General features: G+C 27.2%; 4 protein-coding genes and 1 long non-coding RNA gene across 8 annotated transcripts; 2 read left to right on the forward strand and 3 right to left on the reverse strand.

Moving 5' to 3' along the window:
- Window positions 1-79: 79 nt before the first annotated feature.
- Ehbp1 (Eps15 homology domain containing protein-binding protein 1) lies at window positions 80-7,867 on the reverse strand. 4 transcript variants are annotated; one of them, XM_035865082.2, is made up of 18 exons: window positions 7,646-7,867; window positions 7,125-7,379; window positions 6,742-6,949; window positions 6,460-6,641; window positions 6,136-6,347; window positions 5,898-6,033; window positions 5,593-5,823; window positions 5,186-5,375; window positions 4,936-5,102; window positions 4,615-4,843; window positions 4,272-4,442; window positions 3,740-3,829; window positions 3,471-3,584; window positions 3,189-3,389; window positions 2,981-3,124; window positions 2,665-2,882; window positions 2,390-2,578; window positions 80-2,310 (listed from the first exon to the last, which is right to left on the reverse strand). In XM_035865082.2, exons 2-18 carry the CDS (start codon window positions 7,226-7,228, stop codon window positions 2,229-2,231), a joined length of 2,868 nt encoding a protein of 955 aa, XP_035720975.1. In that variant the 5' UTR covers window positions 7,229-7,379; window positions 7,646-7,867; the 3' UTR covers window positions 80-2,228. The 4 variants fall into 4 exon arrangements, with proteins under 4 accessions (XP_035720975.1, XP_035720974.1, XP_035720973.1 ...); XM_035865081.2 differs by having other exon boundaries at window positions 7,550-7,867; XM_035865080.2 differs by having other exon boundaries at window positions 7,125-7,447; window positions 7,550-7,867.
- Window positions 7,868-8,828: 961 nt separating this feature from the next.
- LOC118440927 (putative cytochrome P450 6a14) lies at window positions 8,829-11,209 on the forward strand. Its single transcript, XM_035864681.2, has 6 exons — window positions 8,829-9,029; window positions 9,122-9,491; window positions 9,796-10,142; window positions 10,388-10,618; window positions 10,709-10,960; window positions 11,043-11,209. Exons 1-6 carry the CDS (start codon window positions 8,849-8,851, stop codon window positions 11,207-11,209), a joined length of 1,548 nt encoding a protein of 515 aa, XP_035720574.2. The 5' UTR covers window positions 8,829-8,848.
- Window positions 11,210-12,304: 1,095 nt separating this feature from the next.
- On the forward strand, window positions 12,305-17,185 carry LOC146872937 (putative cytochrome P450 6a14). Its single transcript, XM_085657572.1, has 6 exons — window positions 12,305-12,590; window positions 14,808-15,177; window positions 15,482-15,828; window positions 16,074-16,304; window positions 16,395-16,646; window positions 16,796-17,185. Exons 1-6 carry the CDS (start codon window positions 12,410-12,412, stop codon window positions 16,960-16,962), a joined length of 1,548 nt encoding a protein of 515 aa, XP_085513698.1. The 5' UTR covers window positions 12,305-12,409; the 3' UTR covers window positions 16,963-17,185.
- Window positions 17,186-17,597: 412 nt separating this feature from the next.
- Window positions 17,598-22,587, reverse strand: LOC118440764 (uncharacterized). Its single transcript, XM_035864273.2, has 2 exons — window positions 22,427-22,587; window positions 17,598-18,890 (listed from the first exon to the last, which is right to left on the reverse strand). Exon 2 carries the CDS (start codon window positions 18,853-18,855, stop codon window positions 17,923-17,925), a length of 933 nt encoding a protein of 310 aa, XP_035720166.1. The 5' UTR covers window positions 18,856-18,890; window positions 22,427-22,587; the 3' UTR covers window positions 17,598-17,922.
- LOC146872938 (uncharacterized) lies at window positions 18,897-21,933 on the reverse strand. Its single transcript, XR_014982266.1, has 2 exons — window positions 21,149-21,933; window positions 18,897-19,586 (listed from the first exon to the last, which is right to left on the reverse strand). It is a non-coding gene; the product is annotated as an uncharacterized LOC146872938 (long non-coding RNA).
- Window positions 22,588-23,949: the final 1,362 nt, after the last annotated feature.

The raw sequence follows: 23,949 nt of genomic DNA on the forward strand, positions 1-23,949 counted from the left end.
ACATATAGATTTCATATATGATATATATATATATATATATATATATATATATATATATGTATATATATATATATACACATATATAAAGCAAATATAATCTACCATGCTTTGAAAAAGTTACATAGGATATAAATATAAAAAATAAATCCATTAGGTTGTACTTTTTACATAAGCATTATTTAAAATGTATAATAATATATATGTTAATATTGAACCCAAGAAATGAGATCAAGCAAAGATTTGGTTTCTTCTAATCAAACCATAAAGGATACAGAAGAGATCACTTTACACAGATTATTTTTCATTATGGTTAAACTTTAAATATTTGTAATCCTACTTTATTGCATAGTTAGTTATCAAAGACATGCCAAATATTACATTTTTTTCAACTTCCACAGATCACACAAAACAATTATTAAAGATTATACTACTATAATGCATGAAAGATAAAAAAAATAAAAAACAAGGAAAAAAATGCAATATTTTACACTAAGATAAAACAAATTTAATCTGCATTGTAAAAATATCTTAATAACAAATGGGTCGGTTAAACTAAATTTCAAATGATTTCGATTCGTATTGAATAATATTAAAATCTAATATTTATAAAGCAAAAAATAAATTAATTCAATTAATCGATCAGACGTTACAATATTTACAAAAAATTTAAAAATTTTATATCCAAGTTTAGAAAGAATAACAATTATATTTGTGTTAATGAAGAACATACGTACGGATCATTAGGCCAAAATTTTATAACATGAAATTATCGAAAGATGCACATGCTTTGATAAAATAAATATTGTGAAAGTACAGTTAACTGAATATCATGTAATATTATGCACAATCTTAAATATTCATGTATAAAATGAGAGTATTGAAAAGTATGTACTTAAGAAATTAATTAGCTTTACATTTCTTGCAGAATTAATGCTAAAATTATAACTATAAAAATTGCACACACCATAAATAGCAAGTAACATATTTTGTTTTCTTTTTTAAAGCATCAGCATGGTCAAACATGTATGTGCATAATTTTTTTTTCTTTTTTTCTTTTTTTCTTTTTTTTTTTACATATAAAAAATCTATAATGTCCATATATGGCACAAGTGTAGAACGTACGTAATAATTAATGAGTTCAATTGTCATCATTATAAACGATATATATATATATATATATATCATACATATATATATATGATATTTCCTTTAAAATATTTCCCTTATATCTTATCAATTAGCAAAGGTAAAATTGCTATAAGAAATTGCAATCAGATAGTGTTTTCCTGTAAATATATCTGGATTAATACTGTTTTACTATGAATTGATTGTATATTAAATTTTTTCTTTAGAGATTTCAGAGATCGCTCATACATGACATTCAAAGAGAAGATAAATTACCTTTTTACATATTAGTATATTCTAGTATTAAGATTGTATCTCTTCTGTTTCATAAAATTTGACTAAATTGGATAGTGAGAATTAAACAATGATATATATATATATATATATCATTGTTTATATATATATATATTCATATGTTATAAATTATTTATATTGAGATGGATCTAATTAAAAATTAATTATGAACATTCTTTCGTCGATTTTAATAAATTTAGAAAATGATTATTCAAATTATTCATTATGGATGATGGTTCTTTGGAAAAATGTATTGTTTTATAAATCCATAATAATAATTATAATAGCTATCATTGATTTATATATTTTTTTCTGTACCTCATATTTAAATTAGAATATTTAATATAAATTAATAATTATTCCGTTCAAGTATATTCAATAGGAAGTAGACTTAAATAAAACATATTATAACATGTAAATGTGTTACATATGTAAACATCAGACATTATTCCCGGAAGAAATATATAAGAAAATAAAAGAAATGGACACTTATAGATTATTATTATTATTGTTCGAATGAAAGAATGATCTACACACTGGACATTTTTTATTTTCTTTGGCAACTCCACAATAAAATGAATAGTGCCTGTAATGCATATATCGCATGATTCAAGACACGGTATGTTTAACTTCGTTATTGCTCTTATATTACTGCTGAACTAGTTATTTATTATTATTATCATTTTTGTTTTGTTTTGTTTTGTTTTATTCTTTTTTCTTTTTTTTTTTTTTTCAAAAATATCGCATATACTTTACCAATTGGTTTACCTTGAACTTAAAAAATATAATGACGACATTAAATCAGATGTTCATTGCACGACACAATTTTTATTTCGCTGAGCTAAACCTGCTCTTGATAAATCGCGTTCTATTTCATCGTCATCCTCAATACTGTGAGAAAATATCATAAAAGAATTTATTTAAATAGCCAAACGATTGTTATAATGAAAATAATATAAAATTTACTTACGCTCTTTCTTGAGTATCAAGATGATGCACCAACTCATCTCTTTTGTTAACAATTGACACTAATTCTTCCAACAATAAATTTTCACGCATTTTTTGTTCAGTTGTCTTTCTCCAATCTTCCACAGCAAGAATGCTTCTTAATTCGCGATTTAAAAGTTCGAAACGACGTTCTAAATCATCTTCTTTCTCTCTGGAAAAAATACAATCGCCAATATTGTATATATGGATTCATAAATATTTATGTATATAATAAAACGATATGAGTAGTCAACTCACAATATATTTAATTGCATTTGCCTTCTCAATAGAGCATTTTTCTTATTAACAAGTGTAAACCACAGAGACATCAGTCTTTCAGTTTCATCTTCATTATCACTTTCCATGGCAGCTCTAAGTTGTTTCTCAAGTTTACCAGCTTGTATATCTATCTGAGTTTGTTCTCTTTCCAAAGCTTCAAGCTCGTTTTGAATATATGATGTCATATCTTTACCCAACTAAATATAAATATAAATATAATTGTAAAATTTATTAATAATCATTATATTCAAAATAATCTTTTATTAACAGATAATGATTAAATAATTTAACATACGCCTCTGAGAGTATATGCAGTTCTATCGGGACTAGTTTTATCGGGAGAAATTCTTTCTATAATTTTAGAGAACGAATATAAAGGTGAACCAGTTTTCTTTTCCACTTCACTTGTATTACCTAATATATTTCCATTGTATTCAGACTAAAATATTACGAAGGATTCGTTAGATTGGTAATCTTCTAACAATTATTCATTATAAACTGACCTTTAAGCTTAATCTATCACCAGGTGTAGATGGTGTAACACTTCTTCTTGGACTATTATTTTGATCATCCATTGATCGTCTATCACTATTATTATCATCATTATTTTGACTTGGATTAACATTAACACCCATTTTTACTTCTGCTATCAAACGTCTTGCTCTTTCTCGTAATTGTTGTTGTCTTTCATCGTCACTTTGAGTCTGATAAATGTATTATAATTAATTGAGTTAAAAATTAACGTTTATATTATATGAGATAAAAATAATTAAAAAATTATAAACCTCAACTGGACTAGTAGCAACGGAAACAATGCCAGCAGGCTTTGATTGATTTCTGGCCTGTTCTAACAACTGTCTTGCACGTTCTCTCAATTCATCATGCCGACTAACTAAAGGCTATAATAATAGTAATTAAAAAGGAAAAAAAAAAAAGAAAAAAAAAAGAAAAAAAAAGAAAAAAAAAAGAAAAAAAAAAAGAAAAAAAAAAAATTAGATTCAGAATATCTAATTGATCAAGCAATTTAAAAAAAAAAAATAACTTCAATAATTACATGTTGTGCACGTTGTTCTCCATGCGGAGGTGAAGCACTTTGACATTCTGAATTACCTCGACTTCCTTTATCGACAGTATTAATTGAGTCCTATAAAAAAAAATAATTAAGTGAATAAATTAATTAATACTTTTTAATCACACTTAAGTGAAAAATCTTTCTCGTTTCTATAAAAGACACACATAATAATGTTTATGATATAAAACATATTATAAACATATATTTTATATTAAAATAAAACATAAAAATGAGCATGCATATTAACATGCAATTCGATATATAAAAGTATATACACGTAGACATATTTATTACATAGGTGCTGTTAGATAATGCTACTAAGAGATAAGTATATAAATATATAAACAACTAAATTTTGCAATCAAATCTCTCTCGATGTAATCCATAAAATGTATTTAAAAAAAAAACACTATAAATAAAAACCAAACTATAAATTTAATTGTTAATATGTAGCAAAGTACGAAAGAATAAATACATTAAAAGCAATCATTTGCACGATTTAATTTATACTGACATCACGAACTGGCGATTGCGATTTCGTAATAGAAATTGATTGAGACCATTTGTCATCGATAATTTGAATATTTTCCTCCTCGTCGTCAGACCCGAATGGGTCTGTTAATTGCCGGCGTGTCATAAGTATAGGACGTTGCTGCGCTTGAGGTATTCTGGGTGGAGACTTGCTCTGTAGCAAATTTATACCAATTCTCCATTTTTCAGTGTTAAATAAGAAAACTTGTCATGTATATAATGCATAGTGTTAACCAACAATTACCCATGTACATTGCAATAATGATAAAAGCTAATTTAATATTAGATGAGTTAACAAATATAAGAATATATATATATACACACACCTTCTCTCTAGATGCATATTTTTCTTTTGTCGGAGATAAAACTTTTCCCAAAATGCTTTTTGAACTAGCAAGTATAATATCTTTAACATCTTTTACGCTGGAAGGTGATTTGTCTTTATTAAATTGATCATCTTGATTATCTGCATTTAAACTCAAATGTAATTTATTTTTTATTGTGTCAATACTGATATCATCCTTTTTATATTGATTGTTATCAAATGGATTTGACCTATAGATTGCATAAATATGAATAATTATTAATTATATATATATATAATTTTATTACTAAAATAATAATAGGTATAAGCATTTCAAATTTACCGTCTATTACTGTCCGTTTTGTTATTTCTTTGTTCCATTTGCTCCTTTTTACGTAAATTAATTATTTCTTGACCAAACAATTGTACGCTTACATCTGTATTATTATCCGTATTAAATCTACCAATCATATAAGAAGATTCATCAGTTGTTTTACCTATTTGATGTACCTAAAAGTGATAATTAAATAAATAAGAAGAAAAACAGATATATATGTATATATAGATAGAAAAAGTAAAATTAAATTTAATACCTCCAATTCATGTCCTGTGAAATGTGCTCTCAATTGATATAAATATGTCATCACAGCTAATTTATCAGGTACAGTTAATATATCCATATCAGCAGGCTCTATCACTCTAGGAATTCCTAGAGCTTCTCCTGCATCAAATGCTTTTTTACAATTACCTTTTACATCATGTGATAATAAGGATTCTATATCACTGTAAATTATCAAATTTTATTTTAATTAAATCTCTAATATGATCAATATAATATTGATATTATTACGTTTATATTAATAATACTATAGTAATTTAATATATTTAAATTATTTGAAAAAAAAAAAATAATACATTCAATTCAATAGCTTATTAATGAATCATTGAAAATATAGTTGGCATATAGTCGAAGTTATCAATTATATTTGTTTCTACATACATAAGATCAGGTCTAAAATGATGAATAATAGCACAAAATGCCATTCCATTTCTCCAAGATGTTGTTAAGTTAGTAACTTTAACACCGGGATAATCTTTTGTCACTTCTTTACACCATTCCAACAAATCTTGACCAGGTGTAACTTCCTTTAATTTAGGCATATTCATTTCATTCTTTTTAAAGTCTAATGGCTGCAACGGCAATCTCAATGAACTATGTTCAATATTTTTGCTGTAAAACGTTATACTTATGTAATCCTTCGTAAGATTATTTTACTTCTTAATAATATTTATTTATAAACATACTCATTTTCAACCGCAACATTATCCTTTAAAGGTGACTTGTCTTTCAAAGCATCTCCGATCCCTGTTAAACTTATTTCACGTATGAAATGATCATCATCATTTACAGGAGTTGTATCATCTTTGGATAAACTTGCCACTGTTAAAAAAGTAAAAAATTATTTAAATGAAACATGTTTCATCAAAAATTTTAATGTTCTATTAAAATTCTGATGAAACAAATTAAAAATGGAATATTTACCACTGATTGGAGTGCTAGGTAATTCACTTTCAGTAAGACTACTTGTCATTAAATCAAGTTGAGCAGAAATATCCAAAATCTCATCCATATTTTTAACTATAACTTCTTCTACATCTTCGGGTATATCCTCATTATCAAAATCATCTAACGGAGCGATATCACTGTTATTATTAACTGACATCAAACTAGCCATACTCTGCATATCTTCATCCCTATTAAAAATAATTAGGTTATAAGAATTGCTTACTTTTCCATGTTTCATTTTAGAAAAAGAAAAATAAAAAAAAGAAAAAAATAGAAGAAACCATTGCAGAATGATCTTACGTTGCTTTGCCTTCTCTCAAAAATACACATGATAATGTACATTCTAATGTAGCACTAACAATTTTTTTGGAAGTCGGTTTCAAATCTAATTTAAGTTGTTGTTGACTAGATTCGAGTGTAGCATACTTTTTCATATTTATATTTGCAGCAGCTACATGTCGCCTTTTACCCGTAGAAGAAACCTATTTATAAGTAAATTAAAATGTTTATTCGCTTCATTTTTTAATATAAATAAAATCACAAACTTAAATATGATATAACAATGCATATAATAGAACTTACATCTTCAATAACAAAAGACCAATCCTTGTCTTCTAATTCATGAGTCCGAGGATCTTTAAACAACGTTACAGAAACTGTATGATTGTCTGGAACTGGCCAACTAATAACACCTTTCAATGGATCGCTTAAATTTGGTTCCCAATCCAATGGTTCTGTACTAACTCTTCTACTGCGTCTTGTCCATACGACGCTTAATTTGTTTGGTTTCCTACAAATGAAATGGAAATATTCGAAAAATTTAATTTCATAATAAAATGATCCTATACATTTTACTATGTTATAAACATATGATACAATTGAAAAAAAAAAAAAAAAAAAAAAAAGAAAGGTATTTTAAATATGAATCTATACTTCTGATATATAAATAGATATTTATTACTCGCCATTTCGTTGTTGTCTCGAGAGTGACTTCGTGATACGAAACGGTAAATTGGAATTTCGCCGCTCTTTTGTTTACCCGTTGAAGTCGTTTCCAAACCGAACTCATTTTTCTTACTTTCTCTTTATCTATATCCTTTTCTTTTTTACTTCTAATCCACTTGTAAAAAGACTTACGATTGTCGATCGTTGAATATAGATGAACACCTTCGACCTTTAATATCTATTTCTTTTTTCTCTTTATTCTCTAATACGTATAACTGTTAATCAAACACATTTCTCTAAATAAAAACACTTCGTCGACTTGGCAAAACTTCACCTGTCTAAGCTATATATATATATATATATATATATATATATATATATATATATATCGATATATAATTTAGTTACAGTTATTAAATAATTATATTAAAATACGATAGATTACAAGTTCAAAGTTCATCGATTATTTATGCATTTGACGTTTCTTGTCTCATTGCTCTAATATCATCACAATCATCTGTTCCCCTTCTATTATACATACATGGACGACACGAGGATTCATACGTCACTTTTCAATTTAACTTATCTCATGCACAAATCCGCCATATTTTCAATTTATCTGCCATTTTCTCACTCGAAGGTTTCACCACAATCCTATCAGACGGAAACTTGCGTTCGATCAATCACAATAAACTTTTCCAATTAATTCTAAATTTCGTCGAATGACGAAACCCTTTCAGTTTATTGATCCCATATCATGTGAACGTATGATGGGAAACCAAACTGATGTGGCGTCGCTAGTGTCATCTAGCGGACGATCTGCGACACGAAACGAGAAACAAACAGTAGGATATTTGAATATATCAACCTCGATTAAATGTTAATACTTAGAGATCTTCTTTCTTTTTCTTTTCACTTTTTTTCTATGCTTTATATATTATCATAAATATGAATATTTAATATAGACAAACAGATTGGTCTGTTATTTTAAATCGAAATAGTAATCCATATTTTTCGTATTTTATAAGATCTATTATAAGATTATAAGAATTCGCTTCGCCACTTTGTCTTATATTACGTCATATCTATATATTATATAGTATATATTATAATAATATATGCACATATTATTATAATTATTCTTAACTAAATCTTTATGAGAAAACCAACAAAATGCATATTTGCATTTTATTAGTTGCGCGGAATTCATTACATTTTTTATAAAACAAGTCAGGTAGATAAAAATTTATTTGTGTCCTATAAATAGACTTTGATGGAACTGATAGAACTAATAATTCGTGTTATAAAGTATATATAACGCGAATATAAAAAAATTTTAGTGTATATGACTACAGATAATAATTCGATAAAATTGACAGACAGTCATATATCATAATATTAACAAAATACATATTAAAATGATTTGATAAATAATCTGAATTTCATAATTAGCATAACTATCAAAATGACAAATTATAAACACAGATATATTAGCAATACTAAGATATTTTATTTTATCTGCGTTATTTTATTTTTTATATCCTAACATATTGACAAAATATGTAAAATAATTAATTATCATATTTCTTCATATATAAGGAGGATACAAGTGATTTTTTAAATCAGTAGCACTGATATCTTCTCAAAAGATTGTTCTAGAAAAATCAATCGTTAACAAAAGACGTTAATACTTAGATATATAAATGTGTGCTGTATAAATAAAAGAAGAAATAACGAAATAATTATGATGTCCGAATGGATATTACTGGAGTTATTCGGTGCTTTGTTCATCATAATAATCGGAATATATTTTTATTTTAAATTAATTGTTTTTAACTTTTGGCGAAGGAAAAGTGTACCGTACGAAGAACCAACGTTTCCAGCTGGAAATATCACCGATGCAATTCTTAATAAAAAATCCATTCGTAAATTATCTTTTTCTTTTATTCAAATTTTAAAAAATAAAACCAAGTATTATTTGGTATTATTTTAAAATTTTTTGGTTATCATTTTGCAGCTGAAATTTTCAAAGAAATTTACATGAGGTACAAATCGTATCCTTTTGTCGGAGTATATTCGTTTTTCAAACCAATTTTGATGATCAATGACCCCGATTTGATACGTTTCGTAATGGCGAAAGAATTTTCAAGTTTTCATGATCGTGGAATTTATTGCAACGAAAAGATCGATCCACTTTCAGGACATTTGTTTCTTTTACCTGGAACCAAATGGAAAAAGTTACGTGTACGTTTGACACCTACTTTTACGTCAGGAAAAATCAAATATATGTTCGAAACTTTACAAGAAAATGGAATTTTGTTGGAAAAATTCCTTGAGAAGAAAGTTCATGAGAGAAATGAAATCGACATAAAGGAGATCTTTGCTGGGTAATATGGTTCAGTAATATTTGATTATTTCGTTAAATTTATTATTAATTTCGGTATTACTTAAGTAAATAATACGAAGTTACTTGTGTTTGAACATGTGAACGAAACTTGTGTTAGGTAAATGTAGATTCATTATACTATCAAATTAATTATTACATATATAATATAATTTAACAAAATAAATACTTTTGATTTTTAATGCAATAACAATGCAATTAATTACTTATAAAATTTTTAATAAATTCTTAAAATCCGTAATAAAGCATAAGACTATAGAAATTGATATTAACTTAACGCAATTCAGTTTTTTCACAGATATCATAATGTCGACTGCATTTGGAATAAATTGTAATTGTCTGGAACATCCAGAATCAGAATTTCGTTATTGGGGTAAAAAGGTGTTTGAGCCGAAGCCATTCATAAACACGATGATGGTATTTGCTTCTCAAATAATGGAAATTTTCTCGATACCACTTAATGATAAAGGAGTGTCAAAATTTTTCTTAAAAGTTTTCGAGGAGACCGTGGAGTATCGAAACACACATAACATTACGAGACGTGATTTCCTTAACTTAATAATGCAATTGATGAAGGACGGATACGTAAAAAATGATGAGGAAAAACAAACTGATCCAGTCGACAATGCACCGAGTAAGCATTACAATTTTGCATTATAATATATGATTACATCGATATAAGGCACTGAACTATCGATTATCATTATTTCATTTAATTTTTGACGAAGAAAAATACCTCATTGTTCCTCTTCTCGTCATGCCTTTTATTGCTTTATCAATAAATAAATAAAAAAATATTACTACATTCGGCTACTCAGTAATATCATCTCAACTAATAAATATTAATTATCATTACAAATTATTCTTTTATCAACACAGCGAAATTAGAAAAATTCAGTATGTTAGAAGGAGCAGCTCAAGCATTTGTTTTTTATGTGGCTGGTTTTGAGACTACATCTTCAACGGTGACGTTTTGCCTTTACGAATTGGCCTTGAATCAAGATATTCAAAAAAAAACACAAGTAGAGATTGATAAAATTATAAAAAAACATGGAGGTATCTCGTATAATGTTATCAACGAGATGACTTATCTTCATATGGTTGTATGCGGTTAGTAATACAGTTTAATGTGCAATTCTTATTATTAAAAAGTTTTATTGATCGATATATTATATATCGCGTATTTCTTACTGATCGCAGAAACCTTAAGAAAATATCCACCTGTGCCTATTTTGAATCGTGTATGTACCAAGGAGATCAAATTGCCTAATTCTAATGTCATCATACCCGAAGGCACTGGTGTGGTTATTCCTCTTTTTGGAATACATAGAGATCCTAATATTTATCCCGAACCAGAGAAATTTATTCCTGAACGATTCTCGGAAGAACAAAATCGTGGTAGACATCAATATACCTATATGCCATTTGGAGAAGGACCAAGAATATGTATTGGTATGTACGATATAGAATCGTCGATGAAAACATAATACCCGTCTTTTTTCTTTCTTACCTTATGAACAAATATGTTTATTAGGTATGAGATTTGCTCTGGTGCAAACAAAAGTTGCTCTTATGAATGCCCTGAATAAGTTTACGTTCTTACCAGGACCAAACACACCGAGGAAGCTCGAATTTACGGCAGGAACTATAACAATAGATACGAAATGTGGCATATATCTTCAAATCCAGCAGAGATCATAGTTTTATTATTATTATTTTTTTCTTTCTTTGTTTATTAGATAAAAAGTGTTATTATGTATCGTATGGTTGAAAATATGTATCCTGTCTTTAATAATAAATTGGTGCTAAAGGTAGAACAAGTATCATTTAATTTGTAAATTAAGGGCTCCATCCAAAGAACTTACCCAAGAGCTATCCGAAATAAATACCTAAAACTAGAAATAAATACGAATGATTATTAATGAATAAAGGTAAATGATAATTAATAAACATAAATAAGAATAAATAAAAAATTAAAAGAACAAGTTATTTCTTTATTTATATATTGTGGAAATGTAAATTGTATTTTTAATAAACTTAATTAAGCATTAAAAAAGAATCATCATTTTGACTATGATATCGTTATGCCTTTTAATAAATAGAGAGAATTATTTATTTATTGTTAATGTGAATAAATAAGGATAATAAAGAAATACCAATTATTCAGTGTCTTTCTCTAAATAAGAAATTATTTTAAATTTCTATCTAATCTATTTATCTGTTAAAATATTATTAATAATGTAAAATGTAAGTACTTTGATTTTTTATTACAATTATAAAGAAAAAATTTTGGAAATGCACCAAAATATGCAACCATTCGCCCGGTAGTATTTGCCTTAATAGATTTAGATTTATATTTAGATAGTTAGTACAAGTAATATCGATCCAGATCTCATTACGGGGAGGTAGCTGCATGTAGAGATCCACAGAAATCCTATTTTAATATTATTTAAAAAATCAAAGTAAATCAAACTTCAATGTTTGCTTTAGAAATAAATTGAAGCAAAATTTATATATAGTTAGCCATATAAAGATTACAAAAAATTATTAATATATATTTTTAATCAGAATAATATATTTAAATAGATTACTTGAATTTTATAATTGACGTAATTATAGATATGAAAAGGTATTATTACTATACTTCTAACAATGTTATTATAATTATCATTGCTATTAATATTTAATTATTAATAATTGTTGTTGCGTTAGCTATTCAGTATCATATTCATAGACAATAAAAGTTAAATAGACTTGATACCTTCCTATATAATAGAAGGGGAAACAATTTACTGAGTCATTATTACGTTTACCTTCCGACATCGCAGAAATAATATTGTGATACAACCAGTATCTTTGAGTGACGTTCAAATTAAAACTATTTAATAACACTTAATAATTATGATGGTGGTCTGGATATTATCACAGTTATTTGGTGTTTTGTTTCTCATCACAATTATTATATATTTGTATTTTAAATTAATTATTTTCAACTTTTGGAAAAAGAAAGGTGTACCGTACGAGGAACCAACGTTTCCAGCTGGAAATATCAATGATGCTATATTTAATAAAAAATCGATTGGTAAATCGTCTTTTATATTTTTTCTTTATTTAAATTTATGACAGAAGAAAAAGTTTTGTAAAATAAGAAACGTTCCTTTTTTTTTATTTTTTTATTTTCTTATCTTTTTTTATATATAAGAATTCGTTTTACAATCTTGTCTCATATCACATTAACAAACACGTATATTATTTTTTTTTGTATAATCTTCCAAATATATTTACAAAAAATATTTAACGAAATCCATATTCGACTTCTTGAGAAATATATGATTTTTAAATTTGTTACGAAATATGTCAAAAACATAGGTGCTTATTTTCTAAAAATAACTTTGATGAAATGAAGAAAATCCTGATGTAATAACTTTTTTAACAACGCATATCACTTATCTGCAACTTTTCTAACAATATTACAAAAATTATTCATAAGATAATTGACATAAAAATTATGAAAAAATGAAACTTACCGTGAATGATCGTAAATAATATTTTGAATAATAGATTGCTTGAATTTTACAATTAGATTATCTTTCTATTTACATAGTAATTATAATTATTTTAGCAATATTAAGATCATCATAAGTGTTAATTTTTTTATCTAAATATGGAAATATCACATTTAATATATAATGAAGTTTAAAATTATGTCATACATTTCTATAATATAATGAAGATGCAAAAAATTACCTGAATCATTATTATTGTAATCTCGTTATGTAAGAGAAATCGATTTCTGATAAATTACGATTTGTGAATTTCATTTTCGTTTAAATTAAAAAAAAAAAAAAAAAAAAAGTTGCTAAAGATAATTATTACAACGACCAGATTGATGTTATATATGCTTCTTTCTTATCATTATACGTACCTATATTCGTATTTTAAATTAATTGCTTTTTACTTTTGTCCAACGTATCCTTGGAAAACGATGTTATCTGCAAAAAAAAATATAATTGACATAATACTTAATTAAAAATCAATTGTTAAATTATTGCTTTTTTTTTAATTTAAATTTAAAAAATAAAATATCATACACGTAGACGAGTTAGATAGAACTGATAAAACAGAAACTGCATTAGTTCCTTATTATCTTATGTTTTATTATTGATTTCATGAATTTATTATAAATTGTAAAAATTTTTGATCACGTTATTATTGGGTTTAAAAAATTAATACATTTATCTTGTTAAACTATATTACATGTATAACAATTGATTTGATAACAATACACACTTACATTTACGTAACACAGTACTGTTACTACTATTCTATTATGTAAGATTATTTTAAAGGTATATTCATACGTTACTAAAGTATCTTATCTCGATTATATTATTTTCATGAACTTTCTTCTAATTTAAAATTTTTTCAGATTACTTTCCCTTACAAAGTCTAATATTTCCTGAAAAAATCGTTGATTCTCCATACGATATGCCTTTTTTTTTCAAAAGATGAAAGCAATTAATTTAAAATACGAATATATATATATATATATATATATATATATATATGTATATATTATTTATAATATATGAATATCATTTAAAAAAAGAGATATAACATTTGAAATGATTATTCTATTTATGTATATTTAGTATTTAACTTTACTGATATAATAAAATTACAATTTTATAGCTTCCACTCAATAAATTATAATTTTATTACTATTCAAGGACGTAATAATATTATATAATAAGACAAAAGAAGTAACAATATCCATTGTAAATACATTAATATTAATATCATTAACAAAACTTTGTTCATTGTTCTTCGTCGTACATTACAAATGTTATTATATTTCTTTCTTCCTGCAGAATTAATGTGCAAAAATTATGATAATAGCATTATGTAAATATTTCTTATGCACTTCAGATAAAAAGATTGATATGAATTTATATAGCAATAAAGGTGCTGCGTCAGTATTGCATCAGATGCATCTAATTAAAAGTTATATGTATGACATAAGCAAATTTACTATTATCTTATTTTACCACAAATGTGATTATAATGTTACATATTAAGATAAAAATGTCTTCAGTTATATACACTGCGAAGATCTATTTAGAAAAAACATGATACTACGCGTATACTTTAACGAAATATGAGATAAAATGATAAAGAGATAGAGTTTTAATTTCCTTGTTTCTTCTTTCTTTTTTTTCTTCTTCATTATCAGATTTAGAAAATAAAACATAAAATAAGCTTCCATATTATCATATAATTTTCTTCGATCGTTTTACAGGAGTTGTTTTCGAAGACATTTACAGAAAATACAAATCGCTCCCTTATGTCGGAATATATTCACTTTTCAAACCAAATCTAATAATCAATGATCACGATTTGATACGTTTCGTGATGGCGAAAGAATTTTCAAGTTTCCATGATCGTGGAATTTATTGCAACGAAAAGATCGATCCACTTTCAGGACATTTGTTTCTTTTATCTGGGACCAAATGGAAAAATTTACGTGTACGTTTGACACCTACTTTTACGTCAGGAAAAATCAAATATATGTTCGAAACTTTACAAGAAAATGGAATTCTGTTGGAAAAATTCCTTGAGAAGAAAGTTCATGAGAGAAATGAAATCAACATAAAGGAGATATTTGCTAGGTAATATGGTTCAATAATATTTGATTATTTTGTTAAATTTATTATTAATTTCGGTATTACTTAAGTAAATAATACGAAGTTACTTGTGTTTGAACATGTGAACGAAACTTGTGTTAGGTAAATGTAGATGCATGATACTATCAAATTAATTATTACATATATAATATAATTTAACAAAATAAATACTTTTGATTTTTAATGCAATAACAATGCAATTAATTACTTATAAAATTTTTAATAAATTCTTAAAATCCGTAATAAAGCATAAGACTATAGAAATTGATATTAACTTAACGCAATTCAGTTTTTTCACAGATATCATAATGTCGACTGCATTTGGAATAAATTGTAATTGTCTGGAACATCCAGAATCAGAATTTCGTTATTGGGGTAAAAAGGTGTTTGAGCCGAAGCCATTCATAAACACGATGATGGTATTTGCTTCTCAAATAATGGAAATTTTCTCGATACCACTTAATGATAAAGGAGTGTCAAAATTTTTCTTAAAAGTTTTCGAGGAGACCGTGGAGTATCGAAACACACATAACATTACGAGACGTGATTTCCTTAACTTAATAATGCAATTGATGAAGGACGGATACGTAAAAAATGATGAGGAAAAACAAACTGATCCAGTCGACAATGCACCGAGTAAGCATTACAATTTTGCATTATAATATATGATTACATCGATATAAGGCACTGAACTATCGATTATCATTATTTCATTTAATTTTTGACGAAGAAAAATACCTCATTGTTCCTCTTCTCGTCATGCCTTTTATTGCTTTATCAATAAATAAATAAAAAAATATTACCACATTCGGCTACTCAGTAATATCATCTCAACTAATAAATATTAATTATTATTACAAATTATTCTTTTATCAACACAGCGAAATTAGAAAAATTCAGTATGTTAGAAGGGGCAGCTCAAGCATTTGTTTTTTATGTGGCTGGTTTTGAGACTTCATCGTCAACGGTGACGTTTTGCCTTTACGAATTGGCCTTAAATCCAGATGTTCAAAAGAAAACACAGGAAGAGATTGATAGAGTTATAAAGAAACACGGAGGTATCTCGTACAATGCTATCAATGAGATGACTTATCTTCATATGGTTATATGCGGTTAGTAATACTGTTTAATGTGCGATTCTTATTATTAAAAAGTTTTATTGATCGATATATTATATATCGCGTATTTCTTACTGATCGCAGAAACATTAAGGAAATATCCAGCTGCGCCTATTTTGAATCGTGTATGTACCAAGGAGATCAAATTGCCTAATTCTAATATCATTATACCGGAAGGCACTGGTGTGATTATTCCTGTTCTTGGAATACATAGAGATCCTAATATTTATCCCGAACCAGAGAAATTTATTCCTGAACGATTCTCGGAAGAACAAATACGTGATAGACATCAATATACTTATTTGCCGTTTGGAGAAGGACCAAGAATATGTATTGGTATGTACGATATCTAGATATCTTTTTATAAAAATCATTTGCTTTTTCTTTGTGAATTTGTTATTTTGAATTTTAAATTAAAAAATTGTTTTTAATTTTGAAAAATATTACAATTTCTTTTGTAATACAAATGAATATATTTTTTTTAGGTATGAGATTCGGTCTAATTCAAACGAAAGTTGCCCTTGTGTATGCCTTGAAGAAGTTTACATTCTTGCCAGGAAGAAAAACACAAAGGACTCTCAGTTTTATACCAGGAGTTCTGACATTGGATACGAAAGATGGCATATGTCTTCAAATCCAACATAGATCATAGTACTATTATTGTTATTTTTTAAAAATAACACTATGTTATTTTAAACAAATAACAATAAAATATAATGATAAAAATATGGATAATATATATGATAACATATAAGAATAAAAAATGTTATTTTATAGCATATTATCATTGAAATCTTTGATCTTTAATAAAATATTTTTAATAATATTCTTATTTAACAATACTAAATGAGAGGGAAGGATAAATAAATTTGTAAAGGTTATTTTAATTTCGTTTGAATATTATGAAATATTACCTGTATCGAAAAAAATAATTTTCTTACTTACTTATCAAATATTGAATAGTAGTAATAAAACACTGCACCTTACATACGTTTGATTTTATTAATTTGTAAAATAGAACATAATAAAATTTCACCTATTGACGTAATTTTTTTTTGGTGATAACTTGTCATGGTTTCGGAGATAAAAAACATCTTAAAATGATAAAAACGGTTAATTATGTTTTTGTGTTTTATTTATAGAAAAAAGTAAACGACGAGAAAAAAAATTTTTTACGAAGGAAACGTAGCAAGTCAGATAAAATCCATTGATAAAATAAAAAGTAATACGAAAAATGGAATATGAAGGCAGTTTTCCAATTTACATTGAATAATGGAAAATGAACAATTTCAAGAAAGATCGAAAAATTTTATTTCTTCAAAGACGATGATCCTTTCGATCAAATTTTCAGTTGCGATAACGCTCTATCGTTTTAAGTTTCAATCGATCGCATTAACAATGTATTTAAATCGATATTCTTTCTAATATAAATTTTAAATAGATAAACTCTAACGATAACAGAAAAACTCGATGAAGTCAACTTGTTGATGTTCAACCTTTGCATATAATGAGAAGACATAAGAAATACAAAATAAGAAATAAGTTGAAAGTTCGAGCACGTGAGACGAGTAGAAAAAAATATAGGTCGACGAACTAAAATTGAAAAGAATCATCAATAATGATAAATCCCAGATTTGTAATCATACGCATCAACGGGTACAGCGTTCGTAAGGGGTTCGCCTAAGTGAGCAACGAGGCTACCACCATGAGCACCGCTGGGATGACTGCTAGCTGTGGCAGCTGCAACGTTAGCAGCAGCAGCATTTGCGGCATGAGCTGCTGCAGCAGCGGCATTCGATTGGGCTGCGGATGCAGCGTTTGCAGCTTTTTGAGCGGCGGCTTGGGTTGCTTCGAAATCGACACGAGCTGCATTGAGTTGTTCCTCGATTGTTTCGGCACGGGCCTTTGCCTGGCCAACCATAGTGGTTTGAGCGGCTAATTCAGCTTGAGCTTCGGCTGCAGCTTGACTGGCGTGATCAGCAGTAGCCTGAGCGGCGTTCAAGGCTGCAGTGATTACTTGAACCTGATGCATCGCTTGTTGAGCAGTATTTTGAGCAGCTGTAGCAGCACGTTGTGCTTGTTGCAATTGAAGTTTTTCACCATCGACGGCAACGTGAGCATCTCTCGATTGTTGTTCAAGACCCATCACGATGATTTGTTTACCTGCTAAAGCTGCTGCTGCTGTTGCAGCTGACTGTGCTGCTGCCTGAGCCAATGTGTTCTTGGCCATGAAAGCTGCCTGTCCAGCTGCTGAATGTTGATTTCCTAATTGCGTGTGTGCCTGTTCAGCCGCTCCTTGAGCAATACTTGCCAAAGGACCACCCACACTATAACCTGGCCGAGATGGACGGTGTTCTGATAAGTGAGTACCACTGGGCACAGCCACTGAATCTACTTGCAAAAGGTGAGGATCTAATAACACTGATTCCGGATGACCTCCGTAACCATATTCGTAACTACCCGCTTCTCGCTCATGTACTTGCTTTTTTGTCTTACCACATTGGACCGCACATGCCAATGCTAATACCAATGCGAGGATCTTCATTTTCTTTTTCTCTTTTTTCTATATTTGGTGGTTATCTGTTGGGCAAAAAGATTTGTTTATTTTCCGGAAAATTCCTTCATTTTTTAATGACTATGATGATTGCCTCAATTATTATTCGACAATAAATCTTTTGTTCCTTATTATTCTATTAAAATTTACAAAGTCTTGCAGGATAGCAGATATTTTTTGTTCTTTTGTGTTTTCTTAACTTATGCAATATCAGAGAAATTCTTTTTTTTTCTTTTTTTTTTTCTTTTTTTTTTTTGTTTCTTTTTATATAATCAGTAAGCGTTGATAGTATTACTTGACGAAGAGAAAACATTGAATCGATTGAAAAGGAGGAAGACACAAAATAATAAGAACAAGATCGAAGTGTCGCTTCGTCGAGCACGAAATCGTTCAAATCTTTTAAAGTTTGAGAATCCTTGTGCAATACTTTTTTTTTCTTTTCTTTTTATATAGTATTTTTATTACCTAAACAAGCTTCTCGCATTTCTCGCCTTTGAGTTTCTCCACGGAATTTCTCTATCAATCGTTGCTCTGCATGACTGAACGATCTAGCCTGGCCGAATTTACTTCGAAAGTAAAGTGGAAAAAGTTGATCGACGAATCGCTGCTGGACGTTACTTTTGACGATTTCTTTCGATTATTCGACTTAGAAGACTTTTCTAATCCTGTCAATGTTCTTTCATCGAAAATACAATATTGCAAAACAGAATTATGTAAAGTTTCTTAAAGAAAAAAAAAAAAAAAATTCAATACATATAATTAGGTATATATTGGTTATATGCAGATATAAATCAAGTATTTTGTATGATTGATTATATGCATAAATCAATTTTTTGTTGATGAAAATTTTTCTTTATGCAAAATATTTTTTACGTGTATTTCACCACTGACAGTATAGATAAAAATAAATTATTAATTTCTCTAAATTATTCTTTAAAAATTATTCATATAAAATTACATATGATTTATTGAAAAATAAAAATAATATGTATATAATTTCTCACAAAAAGTCCTAGTTGATCGAGTCCTTCGATCATTATCAAGAAATAATACGATCTACGATCTAGCGGACGTGAATACACATACATCATCGATCGGTCAAGGATCGATATAAGGAAATATCTATATATATATACACGTTATACCTCGAGGAGATCTAACGTTTCTAAATCATAGAACGCGTGGTATGCATGACGCACACGATACGCCTTTCCAACATACAAGTCTGTGTGCAACAATAATGTCGTAACCCGTTTGCGTCTCCTCAAATTCGAAAATCCAGTTTCGTTGCGCTCTGAAAATCATGTGAGTGTATGCAGGACTTTATAATGGGTTCCGACATTGTAATTTAGTTGATTCCTTACCGATGAATTTTTTTCTACCAAGAAATAATCGAGAAATGATCGAGAAATGATTGAGAATAATCAATCTTATCCTGAATTTCATGAATGATGAATTATTGTTTGAAGAAAAAAATAAATTTTTCTATATAAATTTCTAATAAATATTTCATATTATAAATATATTTATTATAATATATATATATATATTTATATATATATATATATATATATATATATATATATATATAAATTTTTTTTAATCAGAAAGTTCGTAGTAAATATCGTTTATTCACAATGATTATTCATAACGATTTTCAAATAATTTTTCAAATAATTTTTCGAAATATTTTCCAAATCAAAAATTATTAGGGAGACGAATTTTTTTTAGAAGCAAATTTTGTTCTGTCTACAAAAGCAAGAAAAAAACTTTTCTAATTCGACTTCATTTCTTCATAAGACAAAAAGATTAGAAAATAATCCTCCATTTAATGTATCTTGATCGCTAATAAATATCTTCTACATATCAATTACATGCGAATCAAATTTAAATAGTATCTAATAAAAATCTAAATCAGTACCAATCATAATTAATATCTACCAACGCGAATCAAAAAACCTATAGAAAAAAAAAAAAAAAGAAAATGATGATAATAATAATTTCAAGGAATCGGGTTTTTTATTCCTAACAAATTCCTCAACGAACGTAAAACCGTTCTAATTCTAATCTGCTTGCTCACACACAAAAAGAAAATACTGTGGTAAAAGGTGCGTTTTTCCGCATGATACATGTCCGTCGAATCACGTGCCTTAAAACGAGATAATGACCCAACGAACGAATACTTACGTATATATATACGTAATATGTATGTATGTATGTATGTATATATATATACTTATGTACGTATGTATATAAATATTATACATAATTATTTAGATACTACCATGGATTATTGCAAAGCAGTAAACTGGTGAGTGTAACATTCGTATAGAATTTTTATTATAAAAAATACCCATTCGAGTTTAACCTAAATTAAATCTAACTCGAACTCGGTTTCTAAACTCTCGCAAGAACTGAATTTGCATAATATAAGTTAGGTCTCAAACACACACGTTTATTGTCTGCCCAAGGCACACATTATAAATGCTTGCACTATACTTCCGGATTCAGTCCACTCTATCTAGACGTCACGCGGTCGAGTAGACTTCATGGGAAACCAAGTGTAATAAATTCTTAGCAAGATTGTGGGCGGAGAGAAAGGAAACGATACGAATTTTCATGTTACGATATTCAAATTTCGCGAACATTTTAACATTTTGGTGAAGAATTATAAGTCTTTTTTTATTCATTTTACTTTTCTTCTTTTTTTTCTCTCTTTTTTGTTAATTTTATTTCGAAACTATAAAGTTTTTATGAGATTATCTACTCCATCTTATTATACATTACAACAGCAATGTATGCAATCGTTTAATTATGTAAAGGTAGATAAAACCCTAAGAATCTAGTGAACTAAATCTAATATAAAATGAAATTATGCAAAAAATTATTAAGTAGGGGATGACCATGAACGTTTACCTTCTATCCTGTATATATAACTATTGGAAATCTACTACAGAAATAAAAAAATTTTTATGATCCTGACATATAATTAATCTATCCAATAAATTAAATGAACAAAAAAAAAAGAAAAACCATAACAACGATGCAATTTTTTTTTTTACCATGAATTTTACGACAAAATAAAGAACAAAAAAAAGAAAAAGAAATAAAAGAAAAATAATAATTAATACCAAGACATTTTAATTATAAGAGCAATATTGAATAAAATTGATCGATTTGATCTAAACAAATCCTGTCAATCGTTATGATTATTTATTGTGATCATTTACGATAGACGAATTTACGAATTACAAATTACAAATTATAGATTACGAAAGACGATTAATATAAAAAAAGAAAAGCAAAAAAAAAATAAGAGAGAGAGTGAGAGAGAATAAAACGAGGATATTTTGATCTAAATATACAAGAGGAAGATCGAAGAAAATTAATCGATTTGATCTAAATGAATCTTACTATTTCCTATCATCATTGAGAGAGATAATTTATGGTAATTCACTATTGTTTTCTCATTAACAAAGATTTGGAACGATTTCGTGACTTCAAAGTTGAAATTCGAACAGAATTAACGTCAATAACTTCGGAAATTGTTTATATTACTTACTCAATGATCGAAATGATCGAACGTTGACGAGAATTGGAGCTGTCCTTGCTCGAAGAAAGAGCCAACAACTGATATTACTTTCCCAGTCATCGGAGCTCTTATAGTCCTCACTGGACCAGCAGCTTAGTCTATTGCCACGGAAGGGATTGTAGACGTTTAAAAGAGCCAACCACGGCAATGTCCTTTTCCAACTGCCGACTACAATACATCTACTTGAACTTTTTTTTTTATTTCATTAGATCGTTAGAAGCGTAACCGATCGGCCGAAAAACTTACTAATCGCTAACAAATAATATGTCTTATCTTGGTAAAAGTCTAAATTAACTAATAAAAAAAGTATAACGTATTATAATAATACATTATAATATGTATAATTAATAATAATAAATGATAATATAAAGAAAATAACAATATATTACAAGTACTATGATATTAAATAATAATAATTTATATATATATATTAGATTAATATAATATAATATTTTAATTCATAAATTTAGAATATATAATATTAATTACCTTAACTTAGAAAAATAATTTTTTTATATACTATTTCATCTTATTAATTATACATATAATACTTAAATGTATTAATTTAAATGTAATTATTTTAAAATCGTTTGTAACTAATGAATTTTTGAGAAGATCGTAATCTATAAATAAAACAACTATTATAGATCAAAAACTTATGAATCTTCCTAAAAGAATAAATCGTTCGTTACGTATAATGCAAAAGTAGGTCACATATGCATTGCAAATGAAGGTTACAATAACGTTGACTATGCGCTGAGAATCGTAATTTTATTTAAGATTTTATCAAGCCCTCTGGAAAATATCAATACAATGTCAAGAATTTATCACACTTAAATAGATACATATATACCTATATGTAAACACAAATCAATCTGGAAAATTTCGATAAAAATATCGGAAATATCGATGTCGTAAATTTTTCACACACATGCTTACACCCAACATATATGTACACAAGAAGAAACAAATTTATTAGTATTTTTTTTTTCGTTCTTATATACTTTTATTAAAATGATTAAAAAAATTTTCAATTATTAAAAAAATAATAAAACAATGAAAGATCGTTGAACTCTTGAAAGGACACGATTTTAATTAAGCTTGTGAAATAAGTTTCCATTTCTTTCGAATGAAACACAACGTTACTCCAATCATTTCTCTTTTATTGATCAGAAACGCACGATATACTATATCTTTTCGTTGAAACTTCGTGATTCTCTGGGGCATAATAGAAGCAAGGATTGCGTAAAGTAATGTTAAGGAATTCTACGAAACGCGAGAATATATCTTTCGATCTCGATTACATGGGGTTAAAAGGTCGACAAAAAAAATTATGACCGTTTAACGAATCGATTAGTTTAGAAAGATTAAATCTATTACACATATATATATATATATATATATAATATCTAATCTATTATATATATATATAATATCTAATTTATTATTATATATATATATATATATATATATATATATCGATTGGAATCAGG

This window comes from Vespa mandarinia, chromosome 6 (assembly GCF_050613455.1).
Source record: "Vespa mandarinia isolate Hongniang chromosome 6, ASM5061345v1, whole genome shotgun sequence".
Taxonomy (NCBI): Eukaryota; Metazoa; Arthropoda; class Insecta; order Hymenoptera; family Vespidae; genus Vespa; species Vespa mandarinia.

Excerpts from the sequence above, each read along its gene's own strand:
- Ehbp1 (XM_035865082.2), bottom strand. The coding sequence starts at position 7,228 with ATGAGTTCGGTTTGGAAACGACTTCAACGGGTAAACAAAAGAGCGGCG. Across the intron at positions 6,034-6,135 it reads ACCTAGCACTCCAATCAGTG|TGGCAAGTTTATCCAAAGAT; the intron begins GTAAATATTCCA and ends CTTTTTTAACAG. Across the intron at positions 3,585-3,739 it reads GAGAACAACGTGCACAACAT|CCTTTAGTTAGTCGGCATGA; the intron begins GTAATTATTGAA and ends CTATTATTATAG.
- LOC118440927 (XM_035864681.2), top strand. The coding sequence starts at position 8,849 with ATGATGTCCGAATGGATATTACTGGAGTTATTCGGTGCTTTGTTCATC. Across the intron at positions 9,492-9,795 it reads ATAAAGGAGATCTTTGCTGG|TTTTTTCACAGATATCATAA; the intron begins GTAATATGGTTC and ends AACGCAATTCAG. Across the intron at positions 10,143-10,387 it reads TCCAGTCGACAATGCACCGA|CGAAATTAGAAAAATTCAGT; the intron begins GTAAGCATTACA and ends TTATCAACACAG.
- LOC146872937 (XM_085657572.1), top strand. The coding sequence starts at position 12,410 with ATGATGGTGGTCTGGATATTATCACAGTTATTTGGTGTTTTGTTTCTC. Across the intron at positions 15,829-16,073 it reads TCCAGTCGACAATGCACCGA|CGAAATTAGAAAAATTCAGT; the intron begins GTAAGCATTACA and ends TTATCAACACAG. Across the intron at positions 16,647-16,795 it reads AGGACCAAGAATATGTATTG|GTATGAGATTCGGTCTAATT; the intron begins GTATGTACGATA and ends TATTTTTTTTAG.
- LOC118440764 (XM_035864273.2), bottom strand. The coding sequence starts at position 18,855 with ATGAAGATCCTCGCATTGGTATTAGCATTGGCATGTGCGGTCCAATGT.